Source organism: Lutra lutra, chromosome X (genome assembly GCF_902655055.1).
Source record: "Lutra lutra chromosome X, mLutLut1.2, whole genome shotgun sequence".
Classification (NCBI taxonomy): Eukaryota; Metazoa; Chordata; class Mammalia; order Carnivora; family Mustelidae; genus Lutra; species Lutra lutra.
The window spans coordinates 23,987,337-24,008,624 of NC_062296.1; the positions used below are offsets into that span (position 1 = coordinate 23,987,337).

The window sequence follows — 21,288 nt, forward strand, 5'->3', positions numbered from 1 at the left end:
GTTTTACACGGAGTACCAACAACTGCGGTAGAGGTAGATGAAAAATCCTGTAATATCAAATGTAATCAACATTTAGAGCATATTTTAAATTACAGGATTTTTAAACTCCAGACTGATCTGTGGATTCTGCTATCCAACATCAGAACACTAGGCAAAAAAGTTGCTTTTAAAATTAAACAGAAATTCTTCCTTCTTTTTCCAGTACTTTTTTTTTTTAACACACAGCGCACAACTTCATAACTCCTCAAACACCCTACAACTCCATAGCCAGTGGAGAGCGTGATACTTAATTAGAACCACACATGACAAAGACGAGGGACGAGAAACCAGCTTCCTGCCATCTAATCAAGAAAGACATTTTAAAATCAGTAGCTGTCGAATAATATTTCACTAAAAAATGATGCTTTTGAGAAAAAACAGGATTTTTAAAATTTCTATTTGGCAAGGATTGATATTAATCTTTTATAAAGTATCATTATGCTTTAAATCATTTCCTATTTGTAAATAATACTGAAAATAACCTTATTTCAAAGCTCCACATTATCGGCAAAGTCCATTTCAGCTTTTACATCACACTAGATACTTGCATTACAGGACTATGATGGTTTTAGAAATACATTTGTAGCTCACTGAACTGTATTATCTACAATATATAAGACTTAGCATATATTTAAATTATAGAAAATAAAGTACAAGGTATTTGATTTTTCTTCATGGTGCTTTCAGGAAGACATCAGGATCTTCTCTTCTCCCTAAAGAAAAATAATAATGAAAATCAAGAAAAAAATAAATTTATAAGCTATTAAAATTACAGGTTAACTGGAACTTATAATCATAAAATTTCCAATGACATAAAGCTCACAAAGATATAACCCAGTGATATAGCTCAAGCAACCAGTACTTAAAACTGAATTGTAAAGAATGGAATATGGGGCAGAAAAGAACAGTTTGTAATTGTGATGTGTAATTTGTAAACTGGAGATCTATTTACATCTCTATTATAAAGGCTAACTACTCATTAATTTAATTCAGCACTTAAGTCCAATTGTCAGTTTATGCCTGAGCCTGGGTCCCTGTCAAAAAAGGACATAACATCTCATTTTTCTAATCATAAATATTTATTGTTTCAATCTAGGCATATCCTCTTACTCCAACCAAGTGATTAACCCCTTTCAGGAGATGAATAGACTATCACGTATCTGCAGATGTTGACCAGTAATCTGTCGTCCCCTTGATACATACACTAACATAGCTTTGCTCAGGAGATGTTAACAACGCGTGCCTGTAGCATGACAACGTGTACTGATTTAGTTTCCTTCGCTACAATAAAATGTCATTAATTCAAGCACCACAAATTCAGAAATGACGATCACGTGGGCCACTCTAACACCAGCCTTTCCATCCCCGAAGGGAAAATACAGTTTACTAAGCAAAGGTGAAGGACAGCCCAGGTGTTTTCGGAACTGTATAAGTCCCATCTTTCAAGCGTTTTGTGTCTGAGTTAGTGAAGTGAAATGGTACTTCTGTTTTGGCAAAAGGGACAGTGGAGACCAAGATGGGAAAAGAAGGGTTTAAATGTGGGCTCATCGAATTCTTTATATTTTCCCGGAATTTTATTAAAAGTTTACAATAGAGCAGATTGAAATCATAGCGTGTGCATAGTTCCCTCTCGCTCCATTGGCTGGTAACACCTACTTCCCCACTGCATGTTTCTTACAGAACTTCCCATAAACATGTATTTATGAACAGGTTGACTCATAACCCTGAGCTGCCGAGCCCTGTAGAAAAGTAACAGTAAACCATACCTGTAGCACCTTGTGCACTTCTAAGTGAACACTTCTTCTCAACTGGATACTGCAGAGGTATTACAATACCTTGATCTGGCTTCTGAAATGCTGAAATGAGATTTTTTATTTTCCGGAAAAATCTTTTATGAACCCCAGGAGCTGTCTGGAAAATAAAAGGCCAAGCAAATTATTCACCTACCTTCTAATGATACAAAGAGGCCTACAAAATGGGGGGGGGGGCGGAGGCTTAGAGAGGTAACATTTGTGTAACTTGTTCAAATATTTGAAAACATAAGGAAGAAGAAAAAACAACATTTCTAGAAGAGCTTACTTTGGTTGGCTGAATTTCCCTGCAAGAGGAGCTAATGAGCTGTCATTTCAGTTCTCCCAAGGGTGGTATTAGTTTGTACAAGCTCTTGCTCCTCACCCAGCCCTTCCTGCCTGCTACCCATCGCACATCCCGAGCCTCTAAGGGTATACAGGCCATTACCCACAATGAATGCACCAACAGAGATGATGCAGTTAAACACAGAAGAAAACACAGATCATATAGGTCATTAATAAAAAGCCTGAAAAACCAAACCAACAACAACAACCCAGCCTCCCAGTCATCATTCCACAGTAAAAATGCTACACAGGAAATTAAAAATTGACCATTACGATACACACAACACATAGCTAGGTAGTCCCCCAACTCTCACCTCACGATGCATCCTGCCTCATCCTTCATGTTAAATTTTTTCCTCCTCGGGGAAACTTCCCTATCCTCCCCAAAATTGCTCTCTGCCAACTCCTCACCATGACAAGGTTTTCTCTATGATGCGAAAATGAAAGACTATATAAGGTCACCTTTATTTATTTGTTTGCTTTTGAAGAGATCATTATTTGCAAGTGACTATTAAAATGTGTTCCTTTCCTGACATCAATTCTCTTGCGGAGGCACTGCTGAAAACAACAATTTCCTGCAAAAGCTTATGAGCCCAGCTTTAGGCATCAGCTCAAAACTGTCATTTTACATAAAATAAAATAGTATTGCTATAAGCAATTGAACAATGACTAGTTTTGTTGTTGTTGTTGTTGTTGTTGTTGTTGTTGAAAGCTGTTTTTCAGCTATTCCATCTGGAAGATTTTTGAGGAGGGAGCTGTTTGTTAGCATTTAATGAGAAAACATGAAAAAGCTCTTTTTAGCTTTAAATTAGTGTCCTCTCAGAGGCTCACACAGCTCGGAGCCTCTGTAGATGTAGAACACTCTCCCTCTCAGCTCCACCCCTATGGTCAACACACCTTCCCAGAACTGGGGGCACCTGGGTGGCTCAGTCAGTTGAATGGCCAACTCTTGGTTTCGGCTCAGGTCACAGTCTCAGGGCCCTGGGATCGAGCCCTGCATAGTGCCCTGCATTGGGCTCCGTGCTCAGCAAGAACTCTGCTTGAGATTCTCTCTTTCCCTCTCCCTCTTCCCCTCCCCATGCCCTTCTAAAAGAAGTAAACAAAGCCAGAAAAAACACCTTCCCAGAACTCGACTTGAGACCTCATTCAAAATACCGTGGCCATTCTAACAGAGCCCCAAACAGTTCTTTGGCTCCAAGACCGAATCTCTAAATTGCACGGTAGGTCAGAAGCACAAAATACCTCCTTGTATCTTCCTCACAGCACTTTTTCAGTTCCAGGCACTTTCCCATCATTTGCCTCCACTATTTCCTCACAAATCGGCAGTGATTGGCTGATTTGCTTGTTCCCATTTGACAGATAAGAAAAGGAAAATACAAGGGTGCCTGGGTGGCTCAGTTAGTTGAGCGACTGACCCTTGATCTCAGCTCAGGTCTTGATCTCAGAGCTGTGAGTTCAAGCTCTGTGCTGGGGTCATACTGAGCATGGATCCTACTAGAAAGAAAGGAAGGAAGGAAGGAAGGAAGGCAGGAAGGAAGGAAGGAAGGAAGGGAAATACAAAGGGATAATTCAGCTTGCCCGAGGTCACACAGATAACCAGAAGTAGAACTGGCTCTAGATCCCAGCACCCAGTCTTCTGTCTTTTAGGCCAATACCCGCAATGAGTTCACCAAGAGAGAGGGTAAGACCAAATAGTTTCTAGAGAAGTTAGAGTCACCAACCAGAAAAGAAACTGTACACTCCCCCAGTGTGGAAAGATTTCAAACCACACATCTTTTTAGCTGTTCTTGTGGCTTATAAAACCATTTATCAACAGAAGCATCTTTTTATGGGGACTTACATGCAGTTAACACTTGATTATCCACACTAACAGAAAGGAATAATAGCACTGGATGTACAGTTTGAACATGGGATGCAATGTGTCGCTGGCAAATGACTTTCCTAAATGATAGTGTTTTGCTTAGGTTAATAAGTAAAATTATTTAGCATCTACTGATCTACTGATGATCAAATATCCAGAAAAGCCCAAAGGCACTGAAGTCCACAGGGAGAGGTTAGATTTTTTTTTACAAGATACTGATGACAATGCACGTATTAATAAATCATAGTTGACTATGTGTAGAATTCTCTAAATCAACAATTTAGCAAAATTTTAGCCTGAGTCTCATGAGATAAGTTAATACACTAGGCAATGATAAAACCTAAAAGTCTATCTAAAAGTAGAAATTCACATAATATTTGTCTTTCATAATTTGGGGGATCCAGAGTTCAAATTTTATTCCACTCTTTGAAACAAATCTCGATTTCTAGCACAATCCCTGCACAGAAAATGGAGTGTTGCTGCCATGATTTTTCCTGCATTGTGGCAAACTAAAGCATTGTTCCAAAAAGCAGTATAAATATCTGTCATTTAACCAATTTTGAAAATACATTTACCACAAGAATTATACCACTGACAACTCCCATTCTGTCACTGAACTCAGCTATTGTTCGAATTTGCACATATCCCATACTGCCACCTCTTAGTTATCCATGGAAACATGTTTTGGATCACAGCTGGTCTTCAATATGCTCTGGAGAAATTTCTTCCAGTCAGGTGATATGAGCTCTGAGCACACACACTAGTTTAATATTCCCTTTGCAAAAACATAACTAAGAAAGCAAATTTAGTAGATAGAAAAAATGCAATATGCATTTCAAAAATAAATCTAAAGCATTTTTTTTTTAAACTGTTTTCCCTTTGGAGAAAACATGCCAATCTTCTGCTCTCTTGGTGCAGATAATTACAATATTATTGTATAAACGGGGTTAGACCAGACAACAGGATGAAAGGACATTTACGTTCAATAAGCCCTTTCTTCCTTAACATGATCACAAGCATGTAAGAATCCACGTATAATGTTATACTTAGAAGAAAACAAATTTAAAGGCAAAGTTAGCTAAACCCTAATAATTTAAGAACCTTTCCATAAAGAATATTCTTCAGCAGCCAAAGGCTACTTCTCTAGGGAGAAGGGCTATTTCTAATCAAGTATATGCAAATATATATGTATATATCACACATAACTATTCTTCATGATAAATGAAATTTAATTTCTTATCCAATCTGCTCTGCAGTGCTGCAGAGAATTTTAAAATATAAATGGGTATAAATCGTTTTGATTAGAAATGTTATGGCTTTGCCTCTAATTAGTATTACAGTATTAATTATCACAGATAATTATAAATTAATTATTAATTATAATTAATTATTATTAATGAATTATTTATTTATGATATAAAGCAACAACATGTTTCAAAACTTGCCCTAATTCTTCTCTGTAGTTCAAAACATTTGTAGTCTGCAACTTGGGCTTTCTAGTTTACTGATGAATTTGTAAAGGTTAGAGCTATTTTAATTTTTTTTAAGTCTAGGCTTTAGAATTTCTTAAGCGTATAAATTGAGTTATTAACAGAGGTTGATATTCACATATGTTTTCAAACAGCTCATAATAAAGTGCTTTCATCATAAAGAAAGTCTGTTTTTAAAGACTCAGAAATCCAAGAAAGCATTTGAGGTCAAAGGTTTCAGTTGTAGAGACCCCTACATTGGTAAGATGTGATATCCTAGCCTGGTACATGGACATACATTCACTCTGCAGGCATTACGTGCAATGGTATGGTGACTTTCAAATGTTTTCAAAGCCATTAGAGCCCATTTTTCTAATGAATTCTTATTGGAGCCCCAGTTGATAAGCAAAACAAAAGCAAACCGTTCAGATCAAAGATGAATTGGGCACCCAAAAGCATACTCACATTTGCCCTCCTCTCCCTCTGCTCCCCAACCCCCGCCACCCCATGGCACCCAGGTGGAAGAACCTTAGAATTTTGCAGAGCATACCTTTAAAACCACTGCGATGTTCCCTCTAATTTTATTCTGCCTGCCCGTGTCCTTTCCACATGGCCCAGCTGGGAGTCTTACCTCCACACAAAGAGCAATCTTGATTACTAATCCTTGGAAAATCCTCCCTTCTTTGAACTCCTATGCTAGATAATATAGCAATTGACCATATACAATCATATTGTCCAGCAGTTTGGGTGAGCTCACATTTTTGAGGGCTTTCTATGTACCAGGTCCCAGGGCTAAGAGCTTTCTTTATATGCATTATCCCATTTAATCTTCAAAATGAGATCTATGAGTAAGGCACTATTTTTAGGCTCATTTTACAGATGAAGAAATTTGTTCAAAGAAGAGCTAAGTAACCTGCTCAAGGTCATAGGTAAGGAGGAGAGGGGACCAGACCTGGAACCCAGATCTACCTGACGACAAACTCTGAGCTCTCACATCACTCTTTAATTCATATCGTATCTCCCCAAGTGTTTTAGAGGCTCTTAGAAAACAAGAGTCATGTTTTTTAATCCACCATGCTTATTTAACCATTTTACACATTTTGTATATGCTTTTTAAAATTTTGCATAGGCACTAAAAGTTTGACAAAAGGTTCAATTTTTTTATATTTTCTCCAAAGTGAGATCATTCTATACAATGGTGGCTGAACAGAACTGGGACAAAAATTCTCTAAAGCCTTTTTAATGATCCATGAACAATTCTGGGTTGGAGCTTTAGTGATTTGAATCTGATGAATATTGGGGGAACGTAGGATTTGACAACTCTTTTAAAAAACCAGGCTAAATTTAAAACACCTCTCTGATACCCCCAGAAGCAAAAAATAAATAAAAGAGCTATACCTCAGCACTCCAAGAACCTGTTTCTGTCTGGGACACTCGGTATGTATAAATGTAACCTTGATACCTGTGAAAGAATAAACTTCAGTTACTGAAACATTCCAAAAGATTAACAGATGCTCTAAATTTGAGCTTGACTATTCCACATAAATGTTACATATACAGAGACACACATATATGGCGCCATTGCATTCATAGGAAGAAAAGCATGGGGGATCAAACTTGCTTGCATATTATATCTGGCTAATCACAGTTTTTAGAGAGCCTTCTTTATCTTTTCCCTTTTTTAAAATATGGGAGTTGACACTCTTAAGGATTTGTCTAGTTGAGAGACTGGACATAAAGAAACTAGAGACCTGCTATAATTAGTAAAAACCATGGATTATTAAATAGATTGAAGGAAGTATAGTCTTATTTTTAAAGATTTTATTTATTTGAGAGAGAGAGAGTGCACATGCAGGAGGAATGGCAGGCAGAGGGAGATCAGGCTTCCCACTGAGCAGAGAGCCTGACTTGGGGCTCTGAGAACCTGGTATCATGACCTGACCAGAAGGCAGACGCTTAACCGATTGAGCCACCAAGGTGTCCCCAAAGTGTAGTCATACTACCTTTAAGTACATATAGAGCCTTAAGGTGAAAAATATTTCACTAGGATAATGTACTATCAGGTCCACTTAAGAGTAATAATAATATTAATTATAAATAGAATAAATATAATACTATATTTCTATAGTATTACTTCTATGGTTACTTTACAATATAATATAGTAATAATAGAAATTTGAATTAGAAAAGACTCCTGGGGCACCTCGGTGGTTCAGTCGGTTAAACATTCCACTCTTGGATTTAGTTCAGGTCATGATCTTGGTGTCATGGGATCAAGTCTCCGTACAGCTCCCCACTCAACACAGAATGTGCTTGTTCCTCTCCCTCTGTTCCTTCCTCCGCTTGCTCTCTTTCTCTCTTACTCTCTCAAAAATTAATAAATAAAACTTTTTAAAAGACTCCCGCTAAGCTTTGCGCAGTGGCAGTATCATTGCCAATGAGGTTTATCCGAGGCGCGATTATTGCTAATTGAAAAAGACTCCAGCTAAAGTACTTGAAAGCAGCTTGTCCTTTGGGGTAAGCATTCTCCACCATCGTGCAGTGTATAAGCATACTGTACAACTATAATTTATGCCATGAGTTATAGATGCTGTATTAGTTTGCTTTGGCTGCCACAGCAAAATACCATAGGCTGGGTGGCATAAACAAAGAAGTTTATTTTCTCACAGTTCTGGAGGCTGGAAGTCCAAGATCAAGGTGCTAGCAACATAGCTTTCACTCTTGGCTCATAGGCAGCTACTTCATTGCTGTGTGCTCACGTGACTTTTCCTTGTGTGTGCATGTAGAGAGACATGTCTCTCTAATTATAAAGGCCACCAATCCTAGGATTAGAGCCCCACCCTTACGGCCTCATTTAACCTAAATATATTCCAAAGACCTGTCTCCAAATGCAGCCACAGTGCGGGTTAGAGCTTCAACATAATGAATTTGATGGGTACACAATTCAGTCCACAGCACATGCATTATCACTTTCAGACCCCACAACAATTCTATGAGCTTTATATTGTGAAATTAATCTTATAGATGAGGACACTAAGACTTTGAGAATCTAAGTAACGGAAACCACACTACTGATCCAGCAACAAAGATGGGATTTGAATCAGGCCTATTTAACTCTAGAGCCCTAGCTCTTGGTCCCATATTGTAATGGATATAGATTATAATCTGTCTAACAAATTTTACTTCATAGAAAAGTAGGGTAAACTTTGTTCTGAATTATTTCAAATTATGAGTAGGAATATGGATCAGATTCTCTGGATCAAGAGTTTTACTTTAAACATTTTCTGATTGTTGTTCTTAGGCACAGGTTTAAGTCAATATAAATCTTTGGTTAGAATACATGCTAGCCATCAAAAGAAATGAAATCTTGCCATTTGCAATGACGTGGATGGAACTAGAGGGTATTATGCTTAGCGAAATAAGTCAATCAGAGAAAGACAACAATCATATGATCTCCCTGATATGAGGAAGTGGAGATGCAACGTGGGGGGTTAAGGGGGTAGGAGAAGAATAAATGAAACAAGATGGGATCGGAGGGAGACAAACCATAAGAAACTCTTAATCTCACAAAACAAACTGAGGGTTGCTGGGGGAGGGGGGTCAGGAGAGGGTGGTGGGGTTATGGACATTGGGGAGGGTATGTGCTATGGTGAGGGCTGTGAAGTGTGTAAACCTGGTGATTCACAGACCTGTACCCCTGGGGCTAATAATACATTATATGTTTATTTAAAAAAATTAAAAATTTATTAAAAAAAAAAGAATACATGCTAAACTCTGGTAAAAATAAATGTATTCAGGGCTGCCTGGGTGGCTCAGTGGGTTAAGCCTCTGCCTTCAGCTCAGGTCATGATCTCAGGGTCCTGGGATTGAGTCCCGCATCAGGCTCTCTGCTAGGCAGGGAGCCTGCTTCCTCCTCCCTCTCTCTCTCTTTCTCTCTGCTTGCCTCCCTGCCTACTTGTGATCTCTCTCTGTCAAATAAATAAAATCTTTAAAAAAATTAAATGTATTCAAACTTTGAAGAACAGATGATTCTAAAGCATTCTAAACAGAGAGTCATCCTCAAGTAATCGACTTCACTTACCATCAATTCCCTTTAGAACTAAAAGTCTTTAAGAGGCACCTAGGTGGTTCAGTCACTTGGATGTCCACCTCTCAGTTTCAACTCATGTCATGATCTTGGGGTCCTGGGATTGAGCCCTGTGTTTGGCTCTGTGCTCAGTGGGGAGTCAGCTGGAGATTTTCTCTCTCTCTCCCTCTGCCCCTGCTTGCTCTCTCTCACAAATGAATAAATAAATCTTTTTTAAAATGTGCATTAAATTACTATATTTTTAATCAAAATACATCAGTAGTGATTACCTAAAGAGCAAAAAAAAATACATCTAAAATACTGCAATCAGGTTCATTCAATTTGTGAAACCAAAAATACTCAATTTAATTGCTGGTGTGATTATAGAAAATATTTCATTTTTGTTATGAGAGTTTGCCAGCATATTTAGATCATACATAAAATAGCTTGATACATGCATATATATAATATGTTAAATAAATATATAATGTTACATTGTTAAAGTTTTTTTTTTTTAAGCAATAAAATCTACCTCAAAGCCCACTGGTTACAGTAAGTACTCTACAGGGAACAAGGCGAGGGCTTTGATTTCCATTTTTCACCATGGGAACTTGAAACATAAGGCTTTAAGTGATTTTCTTAGTCACATAGCAAGATGGAGATAGAAGCAGAGAAATAGCATAGGTCCTTGGTTCCAATTTCCCGATGGGAAGCGATTAATGGCAGTAATTCAGTATCATTAGAGGTGATGTGGAAATGCATTATTTAAAATCTCAGCGACGAGGCAAGCAAAATCGTAAGCAACCAGTTTTCACTTTCTGAAACAGCGAATCTCTAAAAAATACAAAGAATCTCTCTCCCTACTATCATTCAGCCTCATTTAGTCAAAATAAATGAGTCTGTTTTGAAAATTGTTTCCTAACGAATCTGATCTTATCTCACTTTCAGTTAAGCAGCAGGAACCTGAGTACCACTTCAAAAGCCCTTACCTCCTTCAGTCTCTGAACAACCTGGTGTCAGTGGCAACTAAAACTTCTCGTGATTAACCCATCTAATATTAACAATTTCCTACTCCCCCGCCCCTCAGATTTCTGAATGAGCAGAATTGCTTCACCCCACAAATAAGCCAGTAGTTCATCTCTTCCACTTTCAAGTCACAAAGTAACTGACCGAGAATCCCCTGTACTCAACTCTCATTACTCTATGGTCACGGATGGAGGAGATCTAAAACGCGACCATCCAAATTACATTGCCGGGGTAATAACATCAGCATCACCTGGGAACTTGTTAGAAATGAAGGGTCTCGGGCCTTGCCCCAGAATTGCTGAATCAGAATCTGTATTTTAACAAGATCTCCAGGTGATTTGTAAGAACGTTAAAGTTACAGGTAAATTGATTAAAATGCAGAGAGAATGCCCACACCTTTTTGGGATTCTTGATGGCAATTTCTGCAAAGTCAAGCTGGCTTCTTGTACTCACCTATAGGGCACTTCTGCACCACCTCCTCCTTAGTCACTCAGTCTCTGCTTTCGGAATTAAGAGTACACTTATCATAAGGAGCACTGAGTCATGTATAGAACTGTTGAATCATTATACTGTACACCTGAAACTGATATTACCCTGTATCTTAACTATACTTTAGTAAAAATGTTTTAAATTTCAAAATACAAGTTTAAAAAAAATAAATACAAGCTGAAGCTTTTCAGTTGTTTCTGTCTTCATTGAGTAGTGTTTCTGTACCATGCACTTCCTCTTCTCCAAAAAATTTCATGGTTTTGTTTTCTGTAGCTTGAGTTATGAAATAATAATTTTAAAATATAAAATTAAACTAAAATATTGATAATGTTTTTTCAAACTACATATACTCTCTCCTCATCCACTGAAAAACCAGTTCTAGGAAATAAATTGGAAATAAAGTTATAAAAAGAGCTATAACACCGTGCATATTTTTTACTTAATGGATGAACTTGCTTATCTTCTTACACTCCAAGGAATCAAAGGACAAATTAATTTCATAAATATTTTCATAGTAGTTCTATTTTAAGGGTGGGAAAAAAAAGAGAATCAACCTACGTACCCCTAAATAAGGAATGTTATGCAAAATAAGAAAATAGTAACAGAAAAAACCATTCAAAATTATACTGAAGTGCAAAGGTATTAGAGTTCTCTTATATTTTTCAAAAAATGTTAACCTCATGGGTTATGTTAATATAAAATTATGGCACATGAAAGAAATGGACACACAGAGACACCCCCTGATTACAACTATTCAGAACCGTCCCTATATGTATATTAACTAGAAGCAAATTTAAACTAATATAAATTCATCCTTGCATATTAATTTTTCTTATAAAGTTATAAAAGTATATGTTATAAAGTTATATAAGTGTATATGTAATTTTTATATATATAGGTATATATTTTTTTTAAAGAAAAAGAAACAAAATTATAACTTGGTGCTTTACACATCTAGTCTAAGGCACAAATCAGAAAAATATAATTTATGTTTAAAATCTGTTACATCCCTTTTAGGATTATCTTTTCTCTGACTCCTTCCATTAATACAGACAAACCAAGAATGCTCTGTATTTTAAATTCCTTCCTCCACCAAATTCTTTGCCAGACTTGTTGAATAGCCTGGAATTTAAAATTTATCATGAAAAAAATCTAGAAAATGAATAATTAGTAGAAAACAGTAGGGGCTTTTTGTTGCTGTTGTTGTTATTGTTGTTGACACTATTTTTAACTAATATTAAAATTTGCCTTCAGTTTTTCAAAAGCTGTCCCAACCCTTTAAAAAGTGCTCTGGTGAGAAATGAATGAGAAGAAAGCAACCTGGCTTATTTCTTATTTTCTCAAGGGGTCAGTGTTAGGGACAGACCTTGGTTTAGAACTAACAAAACCACATCAATTCCTTCTTCATACCACTTCAAGGACTACACAAAAGAAAAAGTTTAGTTACATCTGATTCTTTATGACATTGCAAATAAAGCATGCTAGTGCCCGTTCGGTCTATGTCTATACAAACTATATAGGTGCAAAAGTGAAGGCACAATCAAAATGTGACTGATTTTTTTAACAAATATTTCAGAACTTTTATACCCAGAAGAATGGTATCTTATACAAAGCCATCATTATTGAGACTATACTCTGAATCAAGAGATTTCTGAATTTCCTCTTGACAATCTTTCTTTTTTTCAGACTGAACTTGAATTTACAGAGCCATCAAGTCATGCAGCTTCAAGTCTGATGGGAAAACTATGTAAAACCAGTTTCAATGAGTCATGACAATAAATATAATCTTTTCTTTCCCTGAACTGCCATAGCACATTTTATTTATGTACCCCTAGGATGCTCTGACTTTGTATTGCAATTATTTGTAGATCTCTTATTTATATTAATATCTACTACATGTTAACTTTATAAATACTAACTCATGTAATAATCATCTGAGGATTATTAACCCTATGAAAGAAGTACTATTCTTATCATTTCCCTTTTCACAGATAAGGAACCTGAGATACAGAAATTTTAACTTGCCCGAGATAAAATAGCTAGTATAGGGTCAAGTTGGGATGCAACCAGAGAGTCTGGATGAAAGATCTGAGCTCTTAACCATCTTTCTACGCTGCCTCTCTCTTATATCAGAGGAAATGAATTAATAAATTGGTCTTAAGGTAATTCGGAAAGCACAGTTCTCAAAAAAGGAGGGTGTCTGTTTGGCTTCAGGGCTGGAAGTGTCCACCAAGGGGGAGAGAGAAAGAAGGGGCTGAAGGAAAGAGGCCAGTTGAGGAGAGCCCAAAAAAGATTAACCCAGACTTTCCCTTCACTTAAGCAAATGATATCCTCAGACTAATCTTGCACCTTTAATTTCACATTGTCAACTAGAATCAGTACTTGTTTCACTGGCCTGTGAGCTGTCCGTTTGGTGGTTTATGTAATGCAACTTTAATCGTAGGTTGGGTTTCCAGCTTGCTCTGCCATTAATGGATTGTACTCAGAAAATCCAAACTAATTCTGATGACCTAAATTATCATGAAGATAAATGCGGTACTAACACACATATCCAATTGTAATAAAAAACTAACTGTAAATTAAGTCATAATTTCTCATTCTTTTGAGTTCTTTGCCACAATGTTCCCCTCTATTACAACTGATAAACTGGGATTTTATTTCATCACTGTTCCTTCCCCCATTTCTCCAGTTCAATGGTTTGACAGACACTTTATTCCCAGTTATCACTTAAATCTCAAAGGACAAAAAGATAACTATCCTCTCATATAAAGACGTATATGCCAAATGACTTCATTATGTGTCCTTGCAGCTAAAGAATATAACAGCATTTCAGCTTCCAAATCTTCCATTAGATAGGTAACAAACAAAGTCAGAGATGTACAGAAAGATGCTAATTATGGAAGTAAACTAATTCTGCAAACTAATTATTTTAAATATTTTAAGTTGGTTTTCTACTTATCACAATCAAACTACCCCAGTGGGCATCTTGGGTTTTCCTGATGGCTGTCTACATTGAGAGTGAGAAAGAAAGAAATGTCAGAGGTCAAATGTACCTTAGTGAGAAGAAAATATACATAGAAAACCAAAAAGGATAAACTAAACTACACTAAAATAAAATAAAATAAAATAAAATAAAAAATATTCGCATTAATAAGAGCATTTAGTACACAGGATGAATACAAGAAAAAATATGCTAAGTCAGTAGTTTTCTTAAGCAACAAAAAAATATGGTAGAAGAAGAAAATTACATTTACAATAGAAACAAAAAAAAATTGACATGGACATCCATACATACAATGACTAGAAATAAACTTAATAAAAGTGTGCAAGACCTATAGGAAGAAAACTACCAAACTTTACTGATGGATATAAATTTCAAAAATTAACAAATGGAGAAATGTATCAGGTTTTTTGATGGGAAGACTACATTCTTTAAAGATGACAATTATTCCTTAATTTATTAATGAGCTTAATGTAGTCCCAATGGCACTTTTTTTTTTTTAACTTAACAAGATTATTCCACATTTCATCTCAAAGAACAGTAAGAATAGCAAATAATTTGGGTTCCTGGCTTGTTCAGTTGGTGGAGCATGCGACTCTTGATCTCGAGGTTGTGCGTTCAAGCCTTACATTGGATGTGGAGATTACTTAAAAATAAAATTTGGGTGGGAAAAATAAAGGCAAATAATTATTTAAGTGTATTAAACATTTCATACTATAGTGCTAGTAATACAAGAATAAATAGATCACTTGAGCCAAATAGATGGGAAATACTAACTGCTATATGTTAGAGTTTAATATGTAGTAAAATAGGCTAGGAATTGATGGGGAATGGAAGTTCTATTTATGAATTCTATTAGGACAATTGTTAGCTACTTTGAAACAAAATCAAATTAGATCTTTTCTCATGAAAATGGAATTAAAAATGGAATTAAAGAAAATGTAAACTAGCCAAACCATAAATTGAAAATGAAAACTGAAGTGAAGTGGTATAGCATCTCTGGAAGAGAAAGAACTTTCTAAGCAAAGGAAGCAAAGGAAGAAATTAAGCACAAAGAAAATGAGCGACAGATTTGACTATTAACAATGTTAATTTGTTGTGTATCAGAAAAGAGTAATGGCAAACATCAAACTGAGAAAAGATACTTGCAACAGATGAAGGACTAGTATATAAAAATTCATAATGTGTTAGGAAAAATAGTAAGATCCAAATGGTTAAATGGCAAAGCACACAAAGAGCCAACTTATGAAAAAGGAAGTACAACAGCTTACCAACCATATAAAAGACACTCACTCACTAATCAAAGAAATATGAAAGAGTGAGGCACCAAACTTCAAGAATTTTTGTTAACAATATACCCATTTCTAGGGAAGGCATAGTGAAATGGACACTCTCATGCATTACTGCTGAACATATATGTAAACTGGCATAACAATTTAGGAAAAATATTTGGCGATCATGTATATGTCAGGAATCCGAAGCTGTTAATGTTCTCTGACCTGGAAATAGCACAACCTCAAATTCATTATAAGGAAGTAATCACAAATATAAGGAAATATTTATGGACTAAAATATGAATCATGATGACATTTGTAAGAGCAAAGAAAAATGGAATGATTCAAATGTCTAAAAATGATGACTGGTTAAGGAAAGTATAGTACGATCACTGGCCAAACTATCATGCAGCCATTAAAAATGATGTCTTAAAACATATATGAATAGGTTTTTTTTTCACGTTAAGTGGAAAATGCAATAGAATACAATATTGTAAGAGCACTTATGTGTTTAGAAAATAAATTATTTTATTAAAATATGGAAGAAAATTCCCTTAATTTTCAACAGTAATTATGTTTAGGTTATAAAACTATAGATGATTTCCCTCATTTTCATTACTTACATTTTTCTGGTTTTCTATAAGAAGAATAGGTGTTGGGAACTATTTTTAATAGACTCATTATATAAAAATCTGCATTTATGTGTTGAAAATGCCTGAAAGGAAAACTCACTTTAAAGGAAGGTGAGCAATTCTGTAAATGGAAAACTTCTTTAGTAGTTTATGAGATTGAATTTTCCAGGACAGAACAGAGGAAAAGGCCATATCTAAAGGTCATGATTGGGGGCTCAGAACCAGGAAAAGGAGAAAGCACAGTTTGAAAATAGCGTTTAAAATAACCTTTGAAAGGCACACATAATGTATTATTTCTGCAATGAAAATACAGAAACTAAAGCTCAACCAAGCCTTCTTGGATAATGGGAGAAAACGGGAGGTGGAATGAGAAAATATTCTGAGCTATATCTTGTTCGTGTGTATATGACACCATTTACATTGTTATTTCTACTGCATATCATAAGCACACCAGTTTTAGTTTCAAATGAATATGTGGTTTATTTCAAAATAAAATTTGATTTTTGTTACTACAGTGTAGTACTAAAATGGGGGCATGAAATTTTTATGTTTATCAAAAGCGACCCTTGGCTCAAGAAGAGTGAGAAACTCTCATAAAAGACAACGTATCCGGGGCGCCTGGGTGGCTCAGTGGGTTAAAGCCGCTGCCTTCGGCTCAGGTCATGATCCCAGGGTCATGGGATCGAGCCCCACATCGGGCTCTCTGCTTAGCGGGGAGCCTGCTTCCCTTCCTTTCTCTCTGCCTGCCTCTCTGCCTACTTGTGATCTGTCTGTCAAATAAATAAATAAAATCTTTAAAAAAAAAAAAAAGACAACGTATCCTTGTGTCTTTCCTCTGTAGCACAGCCTGGCGATTATGATCTAAGACTTTGAGGCCCCAGTGTGCCCATCAAAAGACTTGCTAGGAGACTCCCAGTTGGCCTACCAAATTCTGCTACTTCATAAGGAGGTTTGCGTGGAGAGCTTAGAGTCAAAAAAATTGCATTTATGCAAGATTCACTTGGGGGTAAAAACTTACATGTTTGAGAATTTCCATTCTGCCTAAGTTAATTCCTTATGTGGTCCTGGCCTACATGGGCAAAAGGATAAAAGTAGCCTCTTTTGCATATTTTTCCAACAGCGATCTTATACAAAAGGTAGGCACACATTACGATTCCTATTTACCAGGTATGGCAATCAAGACCCAGAGAAGCTGAGTGACCTCCCCAGAGCCCACAACCTGGCCTGATTATCAGTCCAAAGCTCTTTGCAGTAAAGAAGGGTATTTGCCTTGGCAATCCATTTGTTAACTCAAAAATATTTATTGAGTGTCTATTATGTACTTCATAACGTGCCTCATAATGGCTATTATGTGCTAGGTTGTGTTCCTGGTGCAGAAGAGTTTCCATTTTTGCTGAAGGACACAGCAATACATAAGTAAACAAGCAAATGTCAGCTAGTTTAAAGCTCCTTGAAAAAAAATAAAGTCATAGAGTATAGCAGGCACAGGGAGAAGCTACTTAATTTAGATAGGGTGGTCAAGGAAGTGGTCTCTGAGGCAAGACGCAAAAGTAACAAAGTGTAAAGATCCTAGGAGGAGAACACAGTTGGCAGGTTTGAGAAACAACAAAGAGACCAATGTGGCTGAGTCTTTAGGTGCATTCTTGCCACACACTGTCTCAACTTACTCTTCTGCCCAGGCTTCTTTTTTATCTCTAGGGTAAGGGGCTCATTATCTCTTTTCTTAGCTTCTTTAAGGAAGCCTTTTCACTTGTCCACTCATTCCTCCACCTCTTTTGATAAGAAAAGAGCCGAAGTGTACTAGATGGCTTTCACTGCCCTTCCCCAGTTTCCACTTGGGAAAAACAATTATGTAAACAAATCATAAGGATCTGAGCCCAAGACTAGTATCAAAAAGACAATAAATAACAAGTGTCCGTGAGGATGCGGAGAAAAGTGAACCCTTCCACACTTCTGGTAGGAATGTAAATTAGTGTAACTACTATGGAGAACAGTACAGAGGTTCCTCAAAACAAACAAACAAACAAACAAACAAACAAAAAACATGGGAACAGAAATACCATGATCCAATAATTCCATTATGGGGTATTTACCCAAAGAAAACAAAAACACTAATTCAAAAAAACATATGCACCCCTATTTTATTGCAACATTATTTACAATAGCCAAGATAGAGAAGCAACAAGTGTCCATCACCAGATGAATGGATAAAGAAGATGTGGTATAATATATATAATGGAATATTACTCAGCCATAAAGAGAATGAAATCTTGTCACTTGCAGTGACACGGATGGAGCTAAAGAGTATAATGCTAAGTGAAATAAGTCAGGGAAAGACAAATACCGTATGATTTCACTTACATGTGGAATCTAAAAAACAAAACAAAACAAAATACTCTTAAATACAGAGAACAAACTGATGGTCACTAGAGGGGAGAGGGACAGGAGGGGATGGATAAAATAAGTGAAGGAGATTAAGAGGTACAAATTTCTAATTATAAAATAAGTAAGTCATGAGATGAAAACTATAGCATAGAGGATATAGCCAACAATACTGTAATAACTTTGTATGGTGACAGATAACGACCACACTTATCACGGTGAGCATTTTGTAACGCATAGAATTGTCACATCACTATGCTATACACCTGAAACTAATATAACATTGTATGTCAACTGTACTTCAAGAAGAAAAAAAGATCTGAACCCAAGAGATTCACCTGCTTCCACGTATTTCTCTTAAAATCTTTATAATAAATGTATTTAGCATGGCCTGAGAGTTGCCACCAACATGGCTTGACCATGTAAAAAAATAATAATAAATAGACACCAAAAATCATCTAATAATGGCCTCAGTGTGATCTTTCTTCACTGACCCAGAAAGTATTTCACTGTCTTGCAATTAGGTATCAAAATTACTATCGAGCATTTTCCTTCATTTTGTTTCTGACTAGAACTACTACACAGTGCAGGTATTTCTCGTGTGACAAAAAGTGATCGATCTAGTTCCTTCCTTAGAAATGTCCCATAAGTACTGAAAGAGCTCGACTGAAGACAGATACAACAATAATAACAACAGCTTACGTTTACTGAGCATTTATTATGCATCCAGTCCAGTGTTAAATTCTTTACCTGCATTATCACACTCTCCTATGAGATAGTTTGTATTATTATACCCATTTTATGGACAAGAAAACTGGAAGGCCGAGATGTTAACTTGCCAAGGTCACAAGCCTACCATCAGACTGGCAGTGGATTAGGTCTCAGATCTCCCTGATTCTGGAGCCCTGGAGCAAAGATGAAGGATCATCTGATTCAAAATGGGCGTTAGACTCAGGCATGCCTAGGTAAAGGGCAGAGCTGAATCATAACAACGGTGTTTTTCCTCCATGCCCTTTACCACTACTGTCAGTCCTAGGTTTTTATCAAGAAGGGTCCCACTTCTGAAACTCCCGGCCCCCACACACAGCTCCCCTAAAAGAAGCAAAGTAAGTAGATCCAGAGAGGCAGTTTGACTTCCAAATATCCCCCTCTCGGCACCTCGACCTAACCGGCATTGCATTCTTAAAGTAATGGATTCCGTTTCTCGGTCATCCTCCTCTCCCAGAATGTGATGGTTTCCTTTGGGAGTACACCTCCAATTCCACGTAAAGAGATCTGCAGAGAGGCCTTTCCTTTTCTCAGGAGCCAGTGGCCCCGGTTCCGGCCCGTCCACCATCCCAGGGCTCCACCTCCCTGGCCTCCACTAGAGGTCAAAACGGGAAGTCGGGAGCCTAGATCTTTCTCAGAGCAAAGGTAGATTCTAGGCTGCGTCTCCCCACCCCAAAGGGCATTCTCTGCCGCTGTCACAAAAGGCCCGGGGAGGCTTTTCTGGAGAGTGAAGTCCCTGGGAGTGAAACCCCCATGAAGGGCCTAACCCGAAGCCCGGTCCGCGACCACCCTGGGCTGGACCTGAGGAAGACTGTCTCATGAGCAGAGAAGGAGGCCTCGACATCGCCTGCTGCCGCCCGCACCCCCAGCCAGAGCCCTCAGTGGGTCTGGTGCCCGTGGCCACCAAGACGTACTCACAGCACACACAGGCAGTACACGCCGGGGACGGTCTCACTGTCTCTCAGCAAATAGCTGCCATCCAGACCCGTGGCAAGTAGGAGCTTCTCCCCCGTCTCCCGGCTGATTTTGCCGTGGTACACGGCCACTGCGTCCATGACCTGGTGGACTCGTGGGCCGCTGAGGCGTGGGACAGTGGAAGGCAGATGCCGCTGCTGCTGCAACCGGGCCCCAAGTCAGCCACCTGACTCCTAGTTCAGCCAGATGTGCAGAAAAAGAGAGAGGAGTGCGGGAACAACAGGATGTTGTCTATCTGCCTTAAAACCTCCTTTCACACTTCAATTAAAACCAGCTCAGCAATTCAGAGGCTTGCTTATTGCCACAAGGTTCGATCCCCCTCCCCGCCCCCACCCTCCCTACCCCCACAACACAACACAGGGTTCAGATGAGAGGGGAGGCCAGTTGGAAGAAGGTCCTTGCGAGATCTGGGTTGTACTACGGTGGCAGCCCCTGGCCCACAGACAGGAATGCTTGCTAATGCTTCCGTTCTTGCAGTTGTCCCAGGGGCCACCAGGGATGACTTAGCTTAACTAGTCCTCAGAGATGTTGATGATAGAGGCAAGGTGTACATGGCCCTCATGTGGGCCAGAAACATGCTGACAGAGAATGAAAGAACCAAAAGCTCTGAGACCAAAACACAGAAACTACCAGTACTATCAGCAGGTAGTCACTCCTGAGCACAGCCCGGAAGGTCCTTCACAATCAAGAGTAGTTGGTGAAAAACCTGCATGGGCCAAGTCTCCTTTTCTGCTCTTCCTAGTCCTCTTGAGTAGTCCCGATCCTGAGAAAATGCTGATTTTTCCTACTTTCTTGGCCAAGATCCCAGGGTCCTGATCGAGGGACAAAAATCAATCTATGTCCAGGCCGCCTGGATGGCTCAGTCAGTTAGCATCTGCCTTCCGCTAGGGTCATGATCCCGAAGTCCCGGGATTTCCGGCTCCCTGCTCAGTGGGGAGTCGCCTTCCCCCCTCCCTCTGCTCCTCCCCTGCTCATGCTCACTCTCACTTGCTCTCTCTCTCTCTCTCTCTCAAATATATAAATAAAACCTTAAAAAATTAGTCTGTGTCCAAACATGTTCCAAATATTTTTTTATGTGATGAGCCTTAGATGAGAGAATGAATCATTTCATTGGTGCTTTGTCTTTATGTGGACTTGTATATGCCCTTTGATGTACGGGGTTTGCCTTTCC

General features: G+C 38.0%; 1 protein-coding gene and 1 pseudogene across 3 annotated transcripts; one reads left to right on the forward strand and one right to left on the reverse strand.

The window, feature by feature from the left end:
- Positions 1-408: 408 nt before the first annotated feature.
- On the reverse strand, positions 409-20,506 carry SH2D1A (SH2 domain containing 1A). 3 transcript variants are annotated; one of them, XR_007124839.1, is made up of 5 exons: positions 20,061-20,506; positions 6,903-6,966; positions 6,055-6,135; positions 1,806-1,895; positions 409-752 (listed from the first exon to the last, which is right to left on the reverse strand). XR_007124839.1 is itself a non-coding variant. In XM_047716534.1 (5 exons), exons 1-5 carry the CDS (start codon positions 20,195-20,197, stop codon positions 712-714), a joined length of 468 nt encoding a protein of 155 aa, XP_047572490.1. In that variant the 5' UTR covers positions 20,198-20,480; the 3' UTR covers positions 409-711. The 3 variants fall into 3 exon arrangements, 2 of the variants coding, with proteins under 2 accessions (XP_047572490.1, XP_047572491.1); XM_047716534.1 differs by having other exon boundaries at positions 1,806-1,950; positions 20,061-20,480; XM_047716535.1 differs by lacking the exon at positions 6,055-6,135 and having other exon boundaries at positions 1,806-1,950; positions 20,061-20,458.
- On the forward strand, positions 7,913-8,094 carry LOC125092584 (uncharacterized; annotated as a pseudogene).
- Positions 20,507-21,288: the final 782 nt, after the last annotated feature.

Coding starts and splice junctions, on each gene's coding strand:
- SH2D1A (XM_047716534.1), bottom strand. CDS start 20,197: ATGGACGCAGTGGCCGTGTACCACGGCAAAATCAGCCGGGAGACGGGG. Junction 6,967..20,060: donor GTGTACTGCCTGTGTGTGCT/GTGAGTACGTCT, acceptor ATTCTTTCACAG/GTATCAAGGTTACATTTATA. Junction 1,951..6,054: donor ACATCGCAGTGGTTTTAAAG/GTATGCTCTGCA, acceptor TTTATTTTCCAG/ACAGCTCCTGGGGTTCATAA.